Source organism: Schistocerca gregaria, chromosome 9, assembly GCF_023897955.1.
Source record: "Schistocerca gregaria isolate iqSchGreg1 chromosome 9, iqSchGreg1.2, whole genome shotgun sequence".
In the NCBI taxonomy this organism is placed as follows: Eukaryota; Metazoa; Arthropoda; class Insecta; order Orthoptera; family Acrididae; genus Schistocerca; species Schistocerca gregaria.
Genome location: NC_064928.1, coordinates 89780249 through 89800062, shown reverse-complemented (window position 1 = coordinate 89800062; position 19814 = coordinate 89780249). Strand labels below are relative to the sequence as shown.

The following is a 19814-nucleotide window of genomic DNA, read 5'->3' as shown; positions in this document are numbered from 1 at the left end:
GCCACAGCGCAGCACAGCACAGCTGTAATTCCGCGCCTGGGTGCGACAGCTGCGTGGCGATTCCCACCTGTTGCGCTACTCAATTTCCGGCAGTAGCCCCGCGTTTAACAAGAGCCGTTGACAAGGCAGGGCGCAGGAAATGGCTCGCTCTTCGCTGGCGCCAACCCAGCCGGAAGGCGTGTCGTGTCGTGTGCTGTGCTGTGCTGTGCTGCGCTGTGGTGCGCTAGAGAAACGCACGAGCGCTTACTCACACCCGAAGCGGCAGGACCCCAAGCTTGGTGCAACGACTGCCAGTTGGCTCTCGGTGTTAACAAATGTAACGTATTACGCATAAACAAGACGGAAAAACCCATTATTGTTTCAATAAGTTTGCCGGAAATTTTACACGGGTCTTACACGACATAATTTCAACATTCGATTTAAAGAGCATACCAGAATGACTGACACCAATAATTTCACAGTGACGACACATTTGAGAGACCGCCCACACCGTTTCAGAGGCCTCCGAAGTCGTATAAATACTACAAACAAGCAAGAAAAGTACAGTTACGGATGGACTAGAGGAAAAATAAATACACATACATGTAAAAAGAGAGCGGGCAAATAAATATAAACAAACCGACAAAATTCCAGGTGCTGTGTTGGCAGAAGAGCCAACACTGTGATACAAGTGGAGGCCGAAATGCATGCGTTTTAGCTCACGCAGGCTGACGTGAGGAGGGAAGGACTGTACTGACGTGAGGTCTGAAACATGACAAGGAATTAGAATTCAGAAAGCGGACGTAATTAGTTTGGTACTTAACTTTAAGCCATTAATGATGAACGTCGCTCTTCATGGTACATGAGTCACAATATTATATGTAATTATAGTAACGGAATATGGCGCCTTGCTAGGTCGTAGCAAATGACGTAGCTGAAGGCTATGCTAAAATGTCGTCTCTGCAAATGAGCGTATGTAGTCAGTGAAGCGTCGCTAGCCGGCTGTAGAACTGGGGCGAGTGCTAGGGAGTCTCTCTAGACTAGACCTGTCGTATGGCGGCGCTCGGTCTGCAATCACTGATAGTGGCGACACGCGGGTCCGACGTATACTAACGGACCGCGGCCGATTTAAATGCTACCACCTAGCAAGTGTGGTGTCTGGTGGTGACAACACAAGAGGGATATTCGGAAAGTAAGTTCCAATCGGTCAAGAAATGGAATCCTCTGTCAAAATCTAATAAAGCTTTGCACATGTGTGTCACTGTCTCTAGTATGCCTGTCGGTTATATCACTTCGCTCTTTTGTTCTGAAGGCATGGTTAGCAGATAAAGATGCGTAAAAAATAGTGTCTTCCGCCAAGTGTGACATCCTGATGAGAGATTTCGCCTGATGTTATGCAGCCCACATTACGTATGTCATACGGTTTCTACTATGTGACAATTCTCGGTCGCAATCTGCAGGGCAATGAAAATGCTCCTGCAGCGTTTTCGATGGGAAGTGTTTGATCACCTACACTTCGGCTCATAATTGGCTCCCTCTGTGTTTCATCTCTGCTCGCATTAACTACTGGCTATGAAGACAACGCTTTCGCACAGACGAGCTATAGATGAGCGTAGAGAAATGGCGGAAAGCACAGGCGGCTGCCTTCTATGACGAGGGTATTGAACAGTTGATACAACGTAACGACAAATGTCTAAATCGGAGTGTTGACTATGTAGAGCAGTGCCTGGAAGCTGTAGCCAACTGTTGGACATAAAATATTTCTGATTATCACAGTGGTTTCCATTTCGCGATCAATCGGAACTTACTTTACTAATAGCCCTAGAACATATAATTTTCAGAGTCACCATGTACCCAGGACATATCGACAGGTGCGATCAGCTGGGTGGTAGCGACTCTTTCTTCGTATATCTTCGAATAGTTGTTTACGCTAAACTAGAGTGTGTCGAATCAACCTGCCTAGGGCAATGCTCCACGCGATACATTACGAATTTTTTTCATGTTTATTTGCGAATGCCGCTACAGCAATACTTATTTTAAATCGTTGACGGCTATTCACGTTCTTCTCGCCCGTATATATATATATATATATATATATATATATATATATATATATATATATATATATATATATATATATATATATATATTTAAGGAGAGTAGGAGTATGCGCTTCAAAATGAGTAACGGGTAAAATGAGCTGACGTAATGTAAATAATAGTGATTCTATAATAGCCTGGCTCTAAAAATCGATTTTTCCATTATTCTATGACTACACGGTTGCAGATCAGTTTCTGGAAGCAGTTCGTTGCATACTCGTAAAATATCTGGGGGTATCCGTACTGAGCGGTTTAAAGTAGAACGACCACATAAAAGTGATCCCAGATAATGGAGATGCGGAACCCACCCAATACTGGAATATTGCTCGTCAGCCTAGATCCCTACCCTGTACCATTGATAGAGGAAATACAGTAGGTCCAAAGAAGAGTAGCACGTTTCGTAAATGGATTCATTTTCTAAGCGCGAAAGCGTCTCGGAGATGATCGATCAACTTCCGTGGCAGACGCTTATAAAATGACTTTTTTTCATATGAATATTTGTATGTGTGTTTGGAGAGAGAGAGATTTTTTACTTTAAGTCGTGACTGGTACCGGAATTTTCGTTGCTGCCTCCTTGAATGATCAGGTTCTGCACCAGTTGTTGACGTATTACAATTTGGAGGAAGTTATTGCTCTGTGAGGTTTAAAATACAACTCTGTTAGTTACTTGGCCGTATTGCGGATAGCGTTGAGCCCAAGTTTTCGTAGCTTTTCATACCTAAGGGACCACTATTGTAAGTAAACAAGATCAAACAGCAATCTGATTTTGGTGAGAGAAGGAGATTGCTTGGCATACAAACTTCCTTCAAATTATACGTCCTGCTACACCAAAATTGGTCAGTGGAGTTCAGCACCATACTATTGTACGAGAAAATAATCCAATTACTGAAATTAAGAAATTATGAGAGGTTGTTACTTATTGAATGAAAACTATAGAGAATGCATTTCTTTTCCTGTATTTTTGTGAACTTTGTACACTTACAATTCTATCGATTGATAGACGGCGACGGGACGGTAATGTTCACCTCCTTTTCCAGAAACAAGATATTTCTATTATTCACTTCCAGAAAATTTGTATATATAGAAATGTTTGGCAACTCTTACACATACTTAACTCGGTTTTATCACTAAAATATTCATTTTCATTAAATGTAAGAATACGTTCTGAGCGACGGCCTAGCAACATGCCCTATTTCCACAAGATACAGATTAACAGTTCTCTCTCTTTTTTTTTTTTTAGGGAGTCCATATTTAAAGATTCACAACTACTATCGTTGCGGGAACTGCTCGCTAAAGAGTTTGTTGCTGTCCAGCTACGCTACGCTTCACTTCACTTCAAGTACTTTTTGAATCACATTTACATTTACAGTATTTACATGTATTACTGCGCTTCTCAGACTAAAATCAGACACAAATTAATTAAAAAAGGGGCAGTGAGGCTCACATAACACTACATGCTGCAAGAGGTGCATTCTCACACAACCGTGTGGTTCACTGTAACTACGTAACTCCTCCCCCACAATGTGGTCCTGGAGCCATACTGACAATATATCACATATTGGTGGAATGTCCCCTTCTCTCGGCCCTTCATGTTAAAAATAGTTTTCTTGATTCCTTAAATTTAATATTAGCAGATGATCCACAAATGATTCAACTGGTCCTGAGTTTCCTCCGTGTTTGGTTTTTATTTCTATATATAAGGTTCTACTGTATTCTTGGTTGTGGTTGTCACTTCTTTTACGGTCTTCTCGGCCTGTGACCCCATGACCACACCACTTTTCCAGTTTGTAACCCCCCTGCGGGCCCGGGGTTAGGATAGGCCCGAGGTATTCCTGCCTGCCGTAAGAGGCGAATAATGAGTCAGCCATTGTGATGGTCCCCTGTTGGGTTTGACCAACATTTTTCAAAATGTACCCGAAGGGGGATCCATTTGGGAAGGGCGCCTTACATGGTGTATCGTGTCTGTCGTGCGTGGAGATCATCAGCCCACTTTGTCGTCGTGGCATTGCAGTCCCGCTCATCCTCCATCTCTTGGGCGAGGACACCTTACCTGGGTGCATTTTCGTCCACCCACTATACAGTGTCGTTTTCTGCACGGACGAGGACCATGGAATTCCGTTGTTGGTGGGGCCGCCAAGTACCCTGATGGTTGTAGCCCCCTGACTACACAGGGATCAGAGACGAAACTTTACACTCATTTGTTGACATTAATGTGGGATGTGTCGACCGTTCCCCAACTCTGCTGGGGACACTTTCAGCAACATGCCTGAATGTCTGTTGAGGAATCGCAGTCCGTTCTCTCTCCAGAGCCGAAATCAAAGAAGGTAGTGATGTTCGACACTGTATTCTCGAGCGAAATCCACGTTCCAGCTGATCCCTAAGCTATTCCATTGATTCCAAGTAGAGACCCGGGGCATGGCAGTTCATCTCAGGAATGTTATGGCCCACACACCAGTCACTCACATACGCTGCGTTACGACATGGTATCCGAACTGCCCCTCTGCTGTGAGCGATACACAACGCCGCAAAATGTATTGATATCCTTCCGCATTAAGCATTCGCAACGAGGGGACCACGTCCACTGTGCATCGGCGTCGCTGCTTACACCATCCCACGTGTCGTTTGGGATGGACTACACAGATGTTTGGCGTACTGTATAAGCTTGACCACCACTGTACTCTACTGTTTTAACTCCCAACGCACAGTCATCGCGCAAGCTGGACTGGTGGTAGCGCCTTGGAAGTCACGACTGATTCGTTCCGCTGGTTGAACCGTAAATTTACTTTCAAAATCTTTTCTTAAACAACTTACTAGCGATTCACCAAGTACATTAACACATTTAATCACACTAGGTGAACGTGGAAGTAGTTGCCAGGAAGTAACTCGTGGAAAATAAAATTACATTTAATAAATGTGAATTTTATTCCTAAAAGCCTTTTCAAAAACAGATTTAAAATTACAATCAGAAAGCACCCGCTAAATATCAAGTTACAATTGTTCAGAGACAGAATAACAAAATTTTTTTGTTACAGTAGGAGCCTTCTGGCTGAGAAGCTTCCGCTCCCATTCAACATGGCCATAGTTACGACCTCTGAAAAACTACACTGGTACAGTTCTGCAACACACCAGATTTCTTTAAACTAAAATTTTAACAACTCAAACACATTAACTATGCACCCCGTAAGAGGGATGAAAATGGTACAAATACTCTCACTAAGAAATTATTTGCCACCAAAAGTGCAATTTGTTTTTAAAAGGGCTCTTACGGTGCAAGGGTGGCAACTTTATAAAAATTACTATTTAAATAAAACCCATGAAATTCAGACTTGCATAAAGTGTACAACATGCTCTACATTACACATATACCGTCTCGCAAGATGATAGGCAAAATAAAAACATATTTCAGGAATTCGGCTTTTAAGCAATAAATTCGTCAACTCCGAATCCGACAAACATGACTTAGGCAGCTGTTAACGTATGGCAGATTGACAGGGAGATTACTCAACAACCCGAACCGCAGCTTGCTCTAAACCTCCCCAATTCCACAAGGGAAATCTTTAACTTTAGAACGTGAATTTAGAGTTATTAAAATCGAAATTAAAAAGCCATCAGTGGGGATAAAGTCATCAGCATAGTTGCAATTCTGCTCAGACGTGGCAACAATAAATACGAGTAATCAAACTCTTGTAATCTACATCTACATTCGATGCTAAATCGAATGACACCCCACTTCTTTTCGCGTCCACTCTGCCCCCCCCCCTCCCTTTTCTGCGTCCTCTCTGCCCCCCCCCCCTCCCTTTTCTGCGTCCTCTCCCCCCATCCGCTCCCCCATTCTTTTGCTTTTTCTCTCCCCCCCCCCATTTTCCCCCTCCTCTGTTCGTGTCCTTCTCCCCCCCCCCCCCCTCCATACTTCTTCGTTCTTTATAGTCTAGTGTTTCCGTGAGTGTTCAGTGTTGTACGTCCCCCTTTTTAACTGTTGCAAACAGCCACCATACTGTCGCTAGGTTTGTTTTTAACTGTTGCGAACAGAAACCAGTCTGTCGCCGTGTTTTTTAAATTGTGCCTGTCCATTTGCTATGTGTTTTAATCAGCATCACCGACCCTTTGTTTTTATATTTTCTACGCAACTTTCAATTTAAAACAGTCACCGTTTTATCTCCTGCTCTTATTATTATGATATCTCCTAATTCTGATTTTTTTTAACTTTCTGTAGGCTGCAGAGCGGTGTACTTTGCTGCTGCCAGCCCGCCCCCCTCTGGGGCAATCGAAATCCAATAAAGAAAAAAGAAAACAAATGACACTGCTTCTGCTCCCACCATCTGCCGCTTTCTAGGATGGATAGGTCTACTGACCTTGCCTCCTTCCTTACGTACGGCAGTGTGAGCTGTCTATGATCTGTGATGAAACGCGGGCAGAAATACGGCATAGATGCTACACTGTCTGCGTTACGAACATAAGGAGACTGTTTTTGGAGAACGATTTAGACAAACGATTGAATTTGGTCAAAAATTGTCGCGAAATACGTAACAAATTGCATCGAAAGTAAATATGTAAATTGGAATCTAACACTTCATAAATACTAATTTAGGCTACCCCCATACCGTCGTTTTACACTGTATCACTATGATACATTCTGGGGGTCAAGAACGTTTTGTCTGTGCGCCCATTGCTTAACGTGTATACACTGAAGAGCCAAAGAAAACGGTACACCGGCCTAATATCGTGTAGGACCCCCGGGAGCACCCAGGAATACCGCAACACTACGTAGCATAAACTCCACTAATGTCTGAACTTATGCTAGAAGGAACAGACACAACGAATCCTGCAAGACTGTCCAAAAATCCATGAGAGTACGGGGATGGAGGAGGGGATGGGGGGTGGGGGGGTGGAGATCTCTTCTGAACAGCACGTTGCAAGGCATCCCAGATACGCTCAATAATCTTCATGTGAGGGGAGTTTGGTGAAGAGAGTTCCTGGAGCCACACTGTAACAATTTTGGTCACGGGTTATTCTGCTGGAATTGCCCAAGTCCGTCGGAATGCACAATGGATACGAATGCATGCAGGTGATCAGACAGGATGCTTACGTACGTGACACCTATCAGAGTCGTACCTAGACGTATCAGGGACCCCATATCACGCCAAGTGCACTCGCTCGACACCAGTACACAGCCTTCACCAGCTCGAACAGTCCCCTGCTGACATGCGCGGTCCATGGAGTCATGATGTTGTCTCCATACCCGTACACATCCAGCGGTCGATACAGTTTGAAACGAGAGTCCTCCGACCAGGCAACATGTTTTCAGTCATCAAAAGTCCAAAGTGGGTGTTGACGGGCCCAGGGGAAGCGTAAAGCTTCGTGTCGTGTAGTCATCAAGGTCACACGAGTGGGCCTTCGGCTCCGAAAGCCCGTATCGATGCTGTTCCGTTGAATGGACACTTGCTGATGGCCGAGCATTGAAATCTGCAGCAATTTGCAGTAGCGTTGCAGTTCCGTCATCTTTGTTCAGTCGTCGTTGGTCCCGTTCTTGCTGGATCTTTCCCAGCCGCAGCAGTGTCGGAGATTGGATGTTTCACCGGATTCCTGATATTCACGGTGAAATGGTCGTACGGGAATCTCCACTACCTAGGAGATGCAGTGTCCCGTCGCTCGTGCGCCGACTATAACACCACGTTCAAATTAACTTAAATCTTGATAAACTGCCATTGTAGCAGCACTAACCGATCTAGATACTACGACAGACACTTGTTGTCTCTATCTGAATACGCATACCTATAGGAGTTGCTTTGGCGCCTCAGTGTATATAGATCGTAATTCCTCTTCACGCGCTCTGCGTTCCACAGAGGCAATGTAGGTGACGTGGAGTTTTCTTTTTTTTTTTTTCTTCAGACTGTGGAGGCAGCGAAGAAGAAAGCGACCGCCCCCGCGGTGCGAAAGCTGATAGCCAAGGTGGCGGCCACGGCAGCCGCCAAGGGCGCCCGCAAGGCCAAGCCGCCCCCGCCGCCCCCGGCCAAGAGGCAGGACCGCCAGAGGACGGCCGCCGCCCCCAGCAAGCAGCAGCCGCAGTCCAAGAGCCCCATCAGGAAGCAGGTACGCGACGGCCCAGCAACTAGCTCCATCTACACGTCTGCGTGCAAATCACGGAAGTCGCAATATCTTTTATTATATGAACACTTCTGGCCAGGGACCATGTTCAACTCAGTAATACGCTCTTGGCTTGGTCTACATCTACGTTATTATTCTCGGCAATTCACAGTTAATTGCCTGGCAGAGGGTTCATAGAACCACCTTCATGTTATTTCTCTACGGTTACACTCACTAACAGCGCGCGAGAAGAACGAGCACTTTAATCTTTCTGTGCAAGCTCTAATTTCTCTTATTTTATCATGGTGATCGCTTCTCCCTTTGCATGTGTCCGCCAGTAGAATATTTTCGCCATCGGAGGAGAATGTTGGTGATCGAAATTTCACCAGAAGATCCTCCCGCAAAGAGGAAAGGCTTTGAAACTTCCCGGCAGATTAAAACTGTGTGCCATACCGAGACTCGAATTGCGGACGTTTGCCTTTCGCGGGCTAGTGCTCTACCAACTGAGCTACCCAAGCACGACTCACGCCCCGTCCTCAAAGCTTTACTTCTGCCAGTACCTCGTCTCCTACCTTCCAAACTTTACAGAAGCTCTCCTGCGAACCTAGCAGAACTAGCACTCCTGAAAGAAAGGATATTGCGGAGACATGGCTTAGCCAGAGCCTGGGGGATGTTTCCAGAATGAGATTTTCACTCTGCACCGGAGTGTGCGCTGATATGAGCACTTGCCAGCGAAAGGCAAAGGTACCGAGTTCGAGTCTCGGTCCGGCACACACTTTTAATCCGGACAGGAAGTTTCATATCAGCGTACACTCCGGTGCAGAGTGACAATCTCATTCAGGAAAGGCTTTGCTTTATGATTGCCACCGCAATTAACGTATATCATTTCGGTAGCACTCTTTACCCTTTTCTGCCGTAACAAAAAATCTATTCCTCTTCATTTGAAGAGTTTGAAAAATCAGCCAATCAGTTGGAAGTGTAAACGTTTACTAGCCCTTGACTTAGATTTCGATATTTGTGAAAATATCTTCATTAGAAGTAGTGGGCCCTGTTTCTATAATTTAAAATTAATGTCCTTATACCTGTTAACAGCCTTCGATATCTGGGCAGGCACGTACTTCAAATTCTTAAACATGGCCGCGAAGTATGTGGACATAAATTTTTCTTAAGAAGATACTTTTACAAATATCGAAACATAGGTCGAAACATGGGTCAAGGGCAATTAAGCCTTTACTTGCAACTGGTTGTTTGATTTTTTCTACCTGTTCAGATTTCCACAGTTGCTGTTTCGCAGCCATGTTTAAGATTTTCTTCTGAACTTCATATCCTCCGTCAGTCACATCTGCTGCAGATCGCTCACCATACATGAATAGTCCAGAAGAGGGCTGACAGGCGTGGTGTTAGCGGTCACTCTAGTGGCATTTTTGAATTTTTTAAGTGTTCTGCCAATATAAAAGGCTATCTTTGGTTTGATTTTTTCCTCAACATTACCCATTTTATTGTTACGATTTAAGTTATCAGTAATTGTAATCCCTTAGAATTTAGTTGAATTTACGGGCTTTCGATTTGTATGATTTGTCGAGTAACCGAAATTTGCCCGCCCGGCTAGCCGTGCGGTCCACCGCGCTGCTTCCCGAGCGGGAAGGCGCGCCGGTCCCCGGCACGAATCCGCCCGGCGGATCAGTGTGGAGGTCCGGTGTGCCGGCCAGCCTGTGGATGGTTTTTAGGCGGTTTTCCCTCTGCCTCGGCGAATGCGGGCTGGTTCCCCTTATTCCGCCTCAGCTACACTATATCGGCGATTGCTGAGCATACACTGTCTTCACGTACGCGTACACCATAATTATCCTACCACGCAAACATTGGGGGTTACAATCGTCTGGTGTGAGACGTCCTCTGGAGGTCCACTGGGGGCCCAAACGCACAATACCCCTGGGTTCGGTGTGGGGCGGCGGTGGGGTCAGTAAACTACTGTGGCCTGTTGTGCGGTTGTGAACCACTGTGAGGGCTATGTCCAGACGAAGCTTCCCGTCGTTTCTAGGTTCCCGGTTTAAATACACAACACAAATACAAAACGGAAATTTAAAGGATGACTTTTAATAGTCTTGTGGATGACCTATTTTTCGTTATTCAGAGTCAGTCGCTACTTTTCGCATCATACAGATACCGTGCCTAAATCATTTTGCAATAGGTTGCGATCATCCTATGATCTTACCAGACGGTAAATGACGGCATCATCTTCAAACACTAAGAGGTGTGCTCGGATTGTCTCTCATGTCGTTAATGTAGAGCAGGAGCAGCAGTTGCCCTGTTACTTCCGTTTTACTCGATGACTTGATTCAGTTACTACCAACTTGACTTTTCTGACACGAACTCACTAATCCAGTCGCACAACTGAGGCGATATTCAATAGACACGTAATTTGATTAGAAGTCGCTTATGCATAACGGTGACAAATTCCTTCCGGAAATCTAAAAATATGGAATCAATCTGACATCCTCTGTCGATACGACTCACTACTCAGTGACAACAAAAAGCTAATTGCGGTCACTAAGTTCTTTTTATCACTACTGATTATAACGCGTTGTGCTGTTACACCTTCAGCTCTGTGATATAAACATTACAGTAGATGGAACAGGCTTCCATAAAATAACAATTTTTATAGTAGTTGTGGTGACGCGTAAGTTAAATACGTTACGGATACAGAGTTATCAGTAAACGGAAACATCTTAAGACTCAACATCTGAGGCCAAACAGTCTCTCGCCGTGCGGCGCATTTCAGAATAGACGTGTTCGGCCAACACGCTTAACAGTTTATGACGAACATGGTCTCCCATTTAGTTTCTAATGTGAAACAAATAATTTGCCTCCACAAATATTAAAATTGCAGCGTAACATATTACATTACAAAACACTGTACTGCTTACAGTAAACGTTATCATGTGTTAGAAACGTGTAGGTTATCACGTGAGGCTACATTTACAGCATTTTTAAAAATAACCGCGTTCCAATTGATACATGTGCAGAAGAGACAAAAGACCGCAAATGAGCTCTTTAATAGAAGCATAAATCGTAACTAATTTTATTTCCTATATTGCATTCAGATTCCCTCCCCCCTCCCCCCGTACACACACACACCAAAGGGGGGAGGGGATGGCAGCAGCGTAATATGCTGCTCTACAGCCTACAGAAAAGCTAAAAAAAAAAGATAGAATATTAACAAACAAGAAAAAGGCAATAAAAGAGTGCTATTATAAAAAGCGTAAAATTGCAGAAAGTTGTGGAATTTAAAATGTAAAACCACTGCGGTAACGGTGCGGATGAAGAGAGACAATAAGCAGACAGGCACAATTTAAAAAAACAAGGTGACTGTCTGTTCGCACGAGATAAAAAACACAACTGGTGAAAGTACAGTGGCTGTTTGCAACACTAACAGGGGTGCAGAACACCGAACACTCACTTAAAACAGCACTATACAGGTGCACGGCTGCAGATGGTTGGGGGGGGGGGGGGGATGAGGACCCGGAGGGGGGTAAAACGGGGGGAGGAGAGGAAAAGAAAAAAAAGGGGACCTGATGGAGGGAGGGGACATCTACATCTACACTCCGCAAGCCACCCAACAGTGTGAGGCGGAGGGCACTTTATTGCCACTGTCATTACCTCCCTTTCCTGTTCCAGTCGCGTATGGTTCGCGGGAAGAACGACTGCCGGAAAGCCTCCGTGCGCGCTCGAATCTCTCTGATTTTACATTCGTGATCTCCTCCGGAGGTATAAGTAGGGGGAAGCAACATATTCGATACCTCATCCAGAAACGCACCCTCTCGAAACCTGGACAGTAAGCTAAACCGCGATGCAGAGCGCCTGTCTTGCAGAGTCTGCCACTCGAGTTTGCTAAACATCTCCGTAACGTCATAACGCTTACCAAATAACCCTGTGATGAAACGCGCCGCTCTTCTTTGGATCTTCTCTATCTCCTCCGTCAACCCGACCTGGTACGGATCCCACACTGTTGAGCAATACTCAAGTATAGGTCGAACGAGTGTTTTGTAAGCCACCTCCTTTGTTGATGGACTACATTTTCTAAGTTCTCTCCCAATGAATCTCAACCTGGCATCCGCCTTAGCAACAATTAATTTTATATGATCATTCCACTTCAAATCGTTCCGCACGCATACTCCCAGATATTTTACAGAAGTAACTGCTACCAGTGTTTGTTCCGCTCTCATATAATCATACAATAAAGGATCCTTCTTTCTATGTATTCGCAATACATTACATTTGTCTACGTTAAGGGTCAGTTGCCATTCCCTGCACCAAGTGCCTATCCGGTGCAGATCTTCCTGCATTTCGCTTCAATTTTCTAATGCTGCAACTTCTCTGTATACTACGGCATCATCTGCGAAAAGCCGCATGGAACGTCCGACACTGTCTACTAGAAAAGGAGGCCTTTGGCGGACACGACTGGTAGTGGGGAAAGGCAGAGGAGAGGAATGCAAAAGGCCTCGGGGAAGGAGGGGGGGGGAGAAGGGAGGTTAGGGGAAAAGAAAACAGGAATGGAAGGGGGGAAGGGGAAACCGGGAAAAGGACAGAGGAGAGGAGGGGGAGATTGGGATCAGAGTTGACAGGAGGGATAAAGGTAGGGAGAGAGGGCACCATCCAGGAGGGGGAGTCGACGGAAGCCACTTTGGGAAAGGAGATGTAGGGGGTAGAGGTGAAGGTTAGGGCGGACACAATGGTGAAGGCACGGCAGAGGGCGGGGTTTGGAGGGGAGAGGAGCAACCAGGGGATGCGTCGTACACATACACGGGAGAAAGATCTATTTTGACAGCAGGTGAGGAAGGAAATCCTTTATACGACATTCTAAATAGAGAATCACAGAAAAAACTGTTAATGACAGTAAACAGTATTGACAACGATTACACACAACGTGAGAGTGCTGTACTAGATAACCCCCAATGTTATTGCGCATGATGTGAGAGGGCTGGACTAGGTAACCCTGGTATTATTGCGTTTGGTCTCTGCTGGCCGATTTCGGAAACACAAGAGCGATGATTACCAAATAAAGCGCATCGAATTGCGAAAGATTTAAAAACAGCTGTGCATATACTGTCAGGTTGAAATATCGCGATAAAAACTCTCGGTAAGCCGACAGAAGCGCTCTCACTCCCAATACCAATAATACTGTGGTCGACTAATAGGGATTGTCTGTATTCTAACGTACTTGAATGGCATTTGTGTGCATTAAATATAACATTCTGAAAACAAATTTATACACAGCAAAAACTGTTAGATATACAGTTTACATAACTCTTTAAAATAATTTGTATCACGCCTTTATTAACATGAAATAGCCACAGGCTCTCTAACTGTAATGTATTTCGCCCACCAACATCACATATGCGTCAGGAAAATGCGCAGGAGTCAGCACAAATGTCAGATAGCACCAGGATCGACACATCTGTAGTTAATCAAAATAAGCCTTGCCGGCAGGGGTGGCCGAGAGGTTCTAGGCGCTACAGTTCAGAACCGCGTGACTGCTACGGTCGCACGTTCGAAACCTGCCTCGGGCATGGATGTGTGTGATGTCGTTAGGTTAGTTAGGCTTAAGTAGTTCTAAGTTCTAGGGGACTAATGACCACAGCAGTTGAGTCCAATAGTGCTCAGAGCCATTTGAAATAAGCCTTCCTTTACCGCCCTGTTCTTTCTGTTGCACAAAAGTGTTGATTGTGATAACGTGTCGAAGTGTCTGTAGCAAGTTTATAAACAGTGGTTAGCAAAATGCAAGGGCGTGGCAGGAGATGCCAGCAGAGGGCAGCCATTTCGTTTCAACAAAGTCAGCGATTATTATTATTTTTTGTATTTGTGAACACCGGACCAACAAACGCACAGGAAGGTCACAGCACATTCTAAGGCTGTAAAGGACAAGGTTCGTACCTCCAAACCTGTTGCTTCATTAAGCAACTTAAGTAGGACAACAAAAATTTCCGACTGGTAACAGATAAATATTTAACAGAGCTTCGCGCTATGCATGTGTATACAAAATTCAGGAAAAATTGTGTCACATGAGCCACACCACACAACTGCACGCAGAGCTATAACAATCCCATGGCTCGCCAGTTTGCCCTCCCCACAGTGGGATTTTATATACTTAGTAGAGGCTATTGCTGGGTGTAGTTTAAGATACGACGAGATACTTCTTACCTTCACGAACTGCTTGCGCCGAAATAATTTGTGACTTTGAAGGACGTTTTTAGTTTTTTATTGACTAGCTATTTTAACTCCTTATCACTTGGTGATAAACTAGCTAATTTTTGATACAAATAAATGGTCTTCCGCGACCTGTGCCAGGCTCATTAAAACCCTTCCGAATGACTGCCGCGTAATCTTGTAAAACACTTAAAATACTAAAATCAGCCGACGTTTCGGCCGTCGTGTTCCGAGGAAGGCCACTGTATGTCCGCCAAACTGTCGGCTCATTTTAGTATTTCCAGGATTTTACAAGATGACGCAGCTGTACAGCGAGAAGCTATTTTTGTTTCTAGTTTATTCTTCTATTTTTTAATCGAATTGTAGTAGTTTTAATCACCAAATTTAGGAGCATCATTAAGGGCATGAAAGTTATTATTGTCTATAATAATTTGAAAGAATACGTTATTGGTGTGAGAATGTATGCAAGATCAGTCTGATTGCTTCAGTGGGTGAGTAAGAGAGAGAACTGCTGAGTGAATGAATGAATGCATGCATGATCATGAATGAAAGGATGTAAATGAATCATTAACTGAGTGAACTTGAATGATGGCATGAACGAACTGCAGTGAAGAAATGAATGAACAATGTGAATAACAGAATAACAATTAATGAAGGAATGTGAATAACCGAATTGTTGTTGTTGTTGTGGTCTTCCGTCCTGAGACTGGTTTGATGTAGATCTCCATGCTACTCTATCCTATGCAAGCTTCTTCATCTCCCAGTACTTACTGCAATCTACAGCCTTCTGAATCTGCATAGTGTATTCATCTCTTTCTTGGTCTCCCTCTACGACTTTTACCCTCCACGCTGCCCTCCAATGCTACGTTTGTGATCCCTTGATTCCTCAGAGCATGTCCTACCAACAGATCCCTCCTCCTAGTCAAATTATGCTTCAATTTTGTCTGCTCCCCATTTCTATTCAATACCTCCTCATTAGTTATGTGATCTATCCATCTTATCATCAGCATTCTTTTGTAGCACATTTGGAAAGGTTTTATTCTCTTCTTGTCTACACTATTTATCATCCATGTTTCACTTCCGTACATGGCTACACTCCACACAAATACTTTCAGAAACCACTTCGTGACAGTTTCGGTGGGTGAGTAAGAGACAGGACTGCTGAGTGAATGAATGCATGCATGATTATGAATGACAGAATGTAAATGAATGATTAAAGGGATTTAAAAGAATGACAATGAATCATGGACTGAATGAACTTGAATGATGGCATGAACGAGCTCCAATGAAGAAATGAAAGAACATTGTGAATAAGAGAATAACAAATAATGAAGGAATGTGAATAAGAGACTAACAAGTAATAAACAAATATGAACGACAGAAAGACGGAAAGATAGAACGAACATACATCCATACCAGGTTAATATACGAACATAACGATGGAGTAAATTAATGAACAACAGTGTGTGTTAGAGAGAGAGAACGTGAATGAATGTATGATCGTGAGTATCGAGTAATGTGTGGGGACAAAACTGACTGTAAATAAATGAACATCAATTGCAGAACGTGAGTAAATTTCTATGAACAAAAGAATATGTAAACCAGTGAGTCTTACCATGTTTGTGGCAATATTGAAATTTATTTATTTCATTAATGGTAGAGTAACGCACTGCCTTGAAATTTAAGGTCGGTCGGATGCTTCAGAAGCTAATAGCAAAGACTTCCCATTGTTACAGTATTATTGGTAATCAGTTGTTAATGCTTTTTTTAATAATATAAAGAACATAATATATTAAGTTTTCTCTGACGTTACAGCGCATTGAATGCTTAACAATTGTTAAAATGGTTCCATATAATTTTTTACTACCTAGTTGATCAGAATATAATTTAATCTATACAATGTAAATGACAAATAAAAATTTAAAAAAATAAAAAAAATGTAACACAACGAGCGTGGTTAAGAATAATGTGTAATATACAGGGTGTTATAAAAAGGTACTGCCAAACTTTCAGGAAACATTCCTCACACATAAATAAAGAAAAGATGTTATGTGGACATGTGTCCGGAAAAGCTTAATTTCCATGTAAGACCTCATTTTAGTTTCGTCAGTATGTACTGTACTTCCTCGATTCGCCGCCATGATGTCATACGGAATGCTGCTAGAACATGTGCCATTACAAGTACGACACAACATGTGGTTCATGCACGATGGAGCTCCTGCACATTTCAGTGGAAGTGTTCGTACGGTTCTCAACAACAGATTCGGTGACCGATGGATTGGTAGAGGCGGACCAATTCAAAGGCCTCCACGCTCTCCTGACCTCAACCCTCTTGACTTTCATTTATCGGGGCATTTGAAAGCTCTTGTCTACGCAACCCAAATGTCGAGACTCCTCGTGATCTTATTGCGGACGGCTGTGATACAATACGCCATTCTCCAGGGCTGCATCTGCGCATCAGGGATTCCATGCGACGGAGGGTGGATGCATGTATCCTCGCTAACGGAGGACGTTTTGAACAATTCCTGTAACAAAGTGTTTGAAGTCACGCTGGTACGTTCTGTTGTTGTGTGTTTCCATTCCATGATTAATGTGATTTGAAGAGAAGTAATAAAATGAGCTCTATCATGGAAAGTAAGCGTTTCCGGACACATGTCCCCATAACATATTTTCTTTCTTTGTGTGTGAGGAACGTTTCCTGAAAGTTTGGCCGTACCTTTTTGTATCACCCTGTATAGAGGTAAGTGATATGGTGTTTTTGGATGAGTAATACAGTCTAAGTAGAATGCTAGTTAGTGTTGGCCTATTTCTATCTGTTTCAGATCAGAAGGTCTCGGTACAACCTCGAGCTATTATCATGTGAAATGAACTGAAAATAAACGTAAACCGTCTGTCCGCAGGCGCCGAAGAAGCAGGCCGCCGAGGTGAAGAAGCCAGCAAAGGCAGTGAAGGTGGTGTCGGCGGTGGCGCGCGCCAAGCCGGCGGCGGCGGCGGCGGCCGCGAGGCGCCCGGCGACGCCCGCGCCGCCGCTGCGCAGCAAGAAGCACCTGCTGCGCGCCGGCGCCGCCTCCGCCTCCGCCTCCGCGGCCACCCCGCGCCAGAGGGCGGTCGCCGCCGCCGCAGCCGCCGCCAAGAGGCGCGGCCCGCCGGCCAAGCGGGGGCCGGCCGGCGCCGCCGCCCCCGTGAGGAAGCCGCAGCAGCAGCAGCAGGCTGGCAAGGCGACCGCCAAGCCGGGCGGACCCAAGAAGAAGAAGCAGGCGGCCGCTTCCAAGGAGGAGCCGAGGCCGGACGCTGCGGACCAGCACGCCCCCGAGGCGCCTCCGCCCCCAGAGGCCAAGCCTGCGGGACCGGAAGTGGCCGCCCCCGCCACTGCCGCACCGGAACCGCCGCCGCGTTCTCCGGCTTCTCCCGCGTCCAGAAAATCGCCATCCAGTCCGCACCAGGCTGTCCTGGAAGGCTGCCCCGTTCCGTCTGACGGAGCGGCTTCTCCCAAATCGCCTCCCCTCCTTTTACCCCCGCCGGCCAGCCCCGGTGACAGTTCGAAGCCCAAAGGGAAGGACAGCTCTGAAGCGAGAGCCAATCAGACAGTCCCTTCTGGGAAGTCGGCTCCAAAAAACGCCGCCTCCGCTAAAGATAGCGCCTCTAGAATCGAAAAAGTCTCTTCGCTGTCAAAGACTTCGGCAGCAGACAAGGCCGCCCCACCGAAGTCGCCGGCTCCGGAGCGGTCTGCCCCGCAGAAGGGCTCCGGTGACAAACTTAGTTCTTCCTCCAAAGTCGCGGAGAAGATTAGCAGTCAGTTGCGTAGCTCGACGCAAGACAAGACCAAAGTAGCGCCCGCAGAGAAGTCGGGGAAGAGCTCCCCTTCGGACAAGCTGGGGACCAAATCCCCCACGGCGGACAAAACCGTCTCGCCTCGAGTGTCCCCCACGACAGGTGTCGCGTCCCCGAAATCGCCAGCCGCTTCTTCGAATAATCCACCTTCGCCGGCTAGCGACGCCGGGAGTAAGAATGCGAAAGAGCCCCCTCGCGAGGATCCCGCGAGACGGTCCGCAGCTGCGGAGACGGGCGCAGCTCCGGCCTCGCCGTCGGGTGCCACCTCCGGCGATAAGTCGAAAGAGCAGCAGTGGGCGGACGCCGTCCACCTTCCAGAGTCACCCAACAGGACGAGGAAGTCCGGCGAGAGTGACGGGAGCGTGCCCAAGGCGACGGCTACAGTGGCGACCAACACCTCACCGACGACGTCGAGGAAGTCCGCGGAGACTGTCGGCGCCAGGAACAGTGGCGGGTCCTCACCGAGGACGGTGGCCTCGGCGTCGACCAACACGGCGACCGGGAAGAGGTCGCCCAGAGAGGAGCCGGCTGCCGCCACTGGCAAGTCGACGGCCAATGCCGCCACCAACACGGTGCCCAAGAAGAAGTCCCTCTCGTCGGCGACGAGCGTGGCGGTGCTGGCGAAGAAGGTGAAGAGCCGGGCGGACGTGGGTATGCTGGCGCGGCCGCAGCTGCCCGGTACGGCCCCCTGCATCCAGGAGCTGCTGCTCATGGCCACGCAGGCCATCAGTGCGTACACCGAGGGCGACGACGAGGACGAGGACGACGACGACGCGGGCTGCGGCGGCGCTGCCGCCAGGGGCGGCTCCAAGTCGTCGTCCAGCGACGCCGGTGGCAGGGCCAAGAGGTCGGACAGCAGCGCCAGCGACGGGGAGAGGAAGAAGCAGAAGAAGAAGACCAGGAGGAAGAAGATGCTGCTGCTCGCGTCCGACTCGAAGAACGCCGCCGGCGGGGCGCGCACTAGTGCAGCCGGCGGCGCCGAGTCGCGCTCGCAGTCGTCGTCTCCCACCGGCAGCCCCTTCGGCAGCCCCGGCGGCAGCTGCAAGCCCGCCTCCAAGAAGAGCGAGCTCAAGGACAAGATCATCGCCAAGATGGTGGCCAAGAAGGCAGCGTCGCTGCTGGGCGCGGCGTTCGCCAGCAGCATCAAGAAGGGCCGGCAGGAGGAGAGCGACGGCGCGCCGGGGCAGGTCGAGCCCCTGGAGTACCCCGCGGTGGAGGAGGCGGAGGGGGCGGGGCCTAAGTCGACGTCACCTGCCCACACTGCGGGCGCCAGCCCAGCATCGCAGGCAGCCGACCCTCAGTCTCCTGCAGAACCTGAGGACCGCAAGCCCACAGCTGCCGAGGTAAGGTCCACTGCATTACGTCAGCCGTAATCTCTGAATACCAGCAGATGGACAGCTGAGAGTCACTTTCAACAGTTTACTCCATTCTGGGGTCCACACTCCTAACAGAAACGTTAAAGGAAGACATTGTTCCTAAGAGGCTATATGTCTGTAATATACGAGGGTCAGTCAAAAAGTAATGCCTCCTATTCTACGTTTAATTGTCAGGAAATTTAAATGCAATTACATAGGTTGAAAACCACAACATTGAGGATCATTTTGTCATTTTTCAATG

At 46.6% G+C, this 19814-nt stretch overlaps 1 protein-coding gene across 1 annotated transcript in view; it reads left to right on the top strand.

Annotated features, from left to right (window-relative positions):
• LOC126291446 (neurofilament heavy polypeptide-like) overlaps nt 1–19570 on the top strand; it is a 110694-nt gene extending 91124 nt beyond the window's left edge. The window contains exons 3-5 of the mRNA XM_049984960.1: nt 7968–8168; nt 17267–17336; nt 17490–19570. Of these exons, the coding sequence (XP_049840917.1) occupies nt 7968–8168; nt 17267–17336; nt 17490–19570 (2352 nt within the window). The remainder of the gene's footprint in view (nt 1–7967; nt 8169–17266; nt 17337–17489) is intronic.
• Nucleotides 19571–19814: the final 244 nt, after the last annotated feature.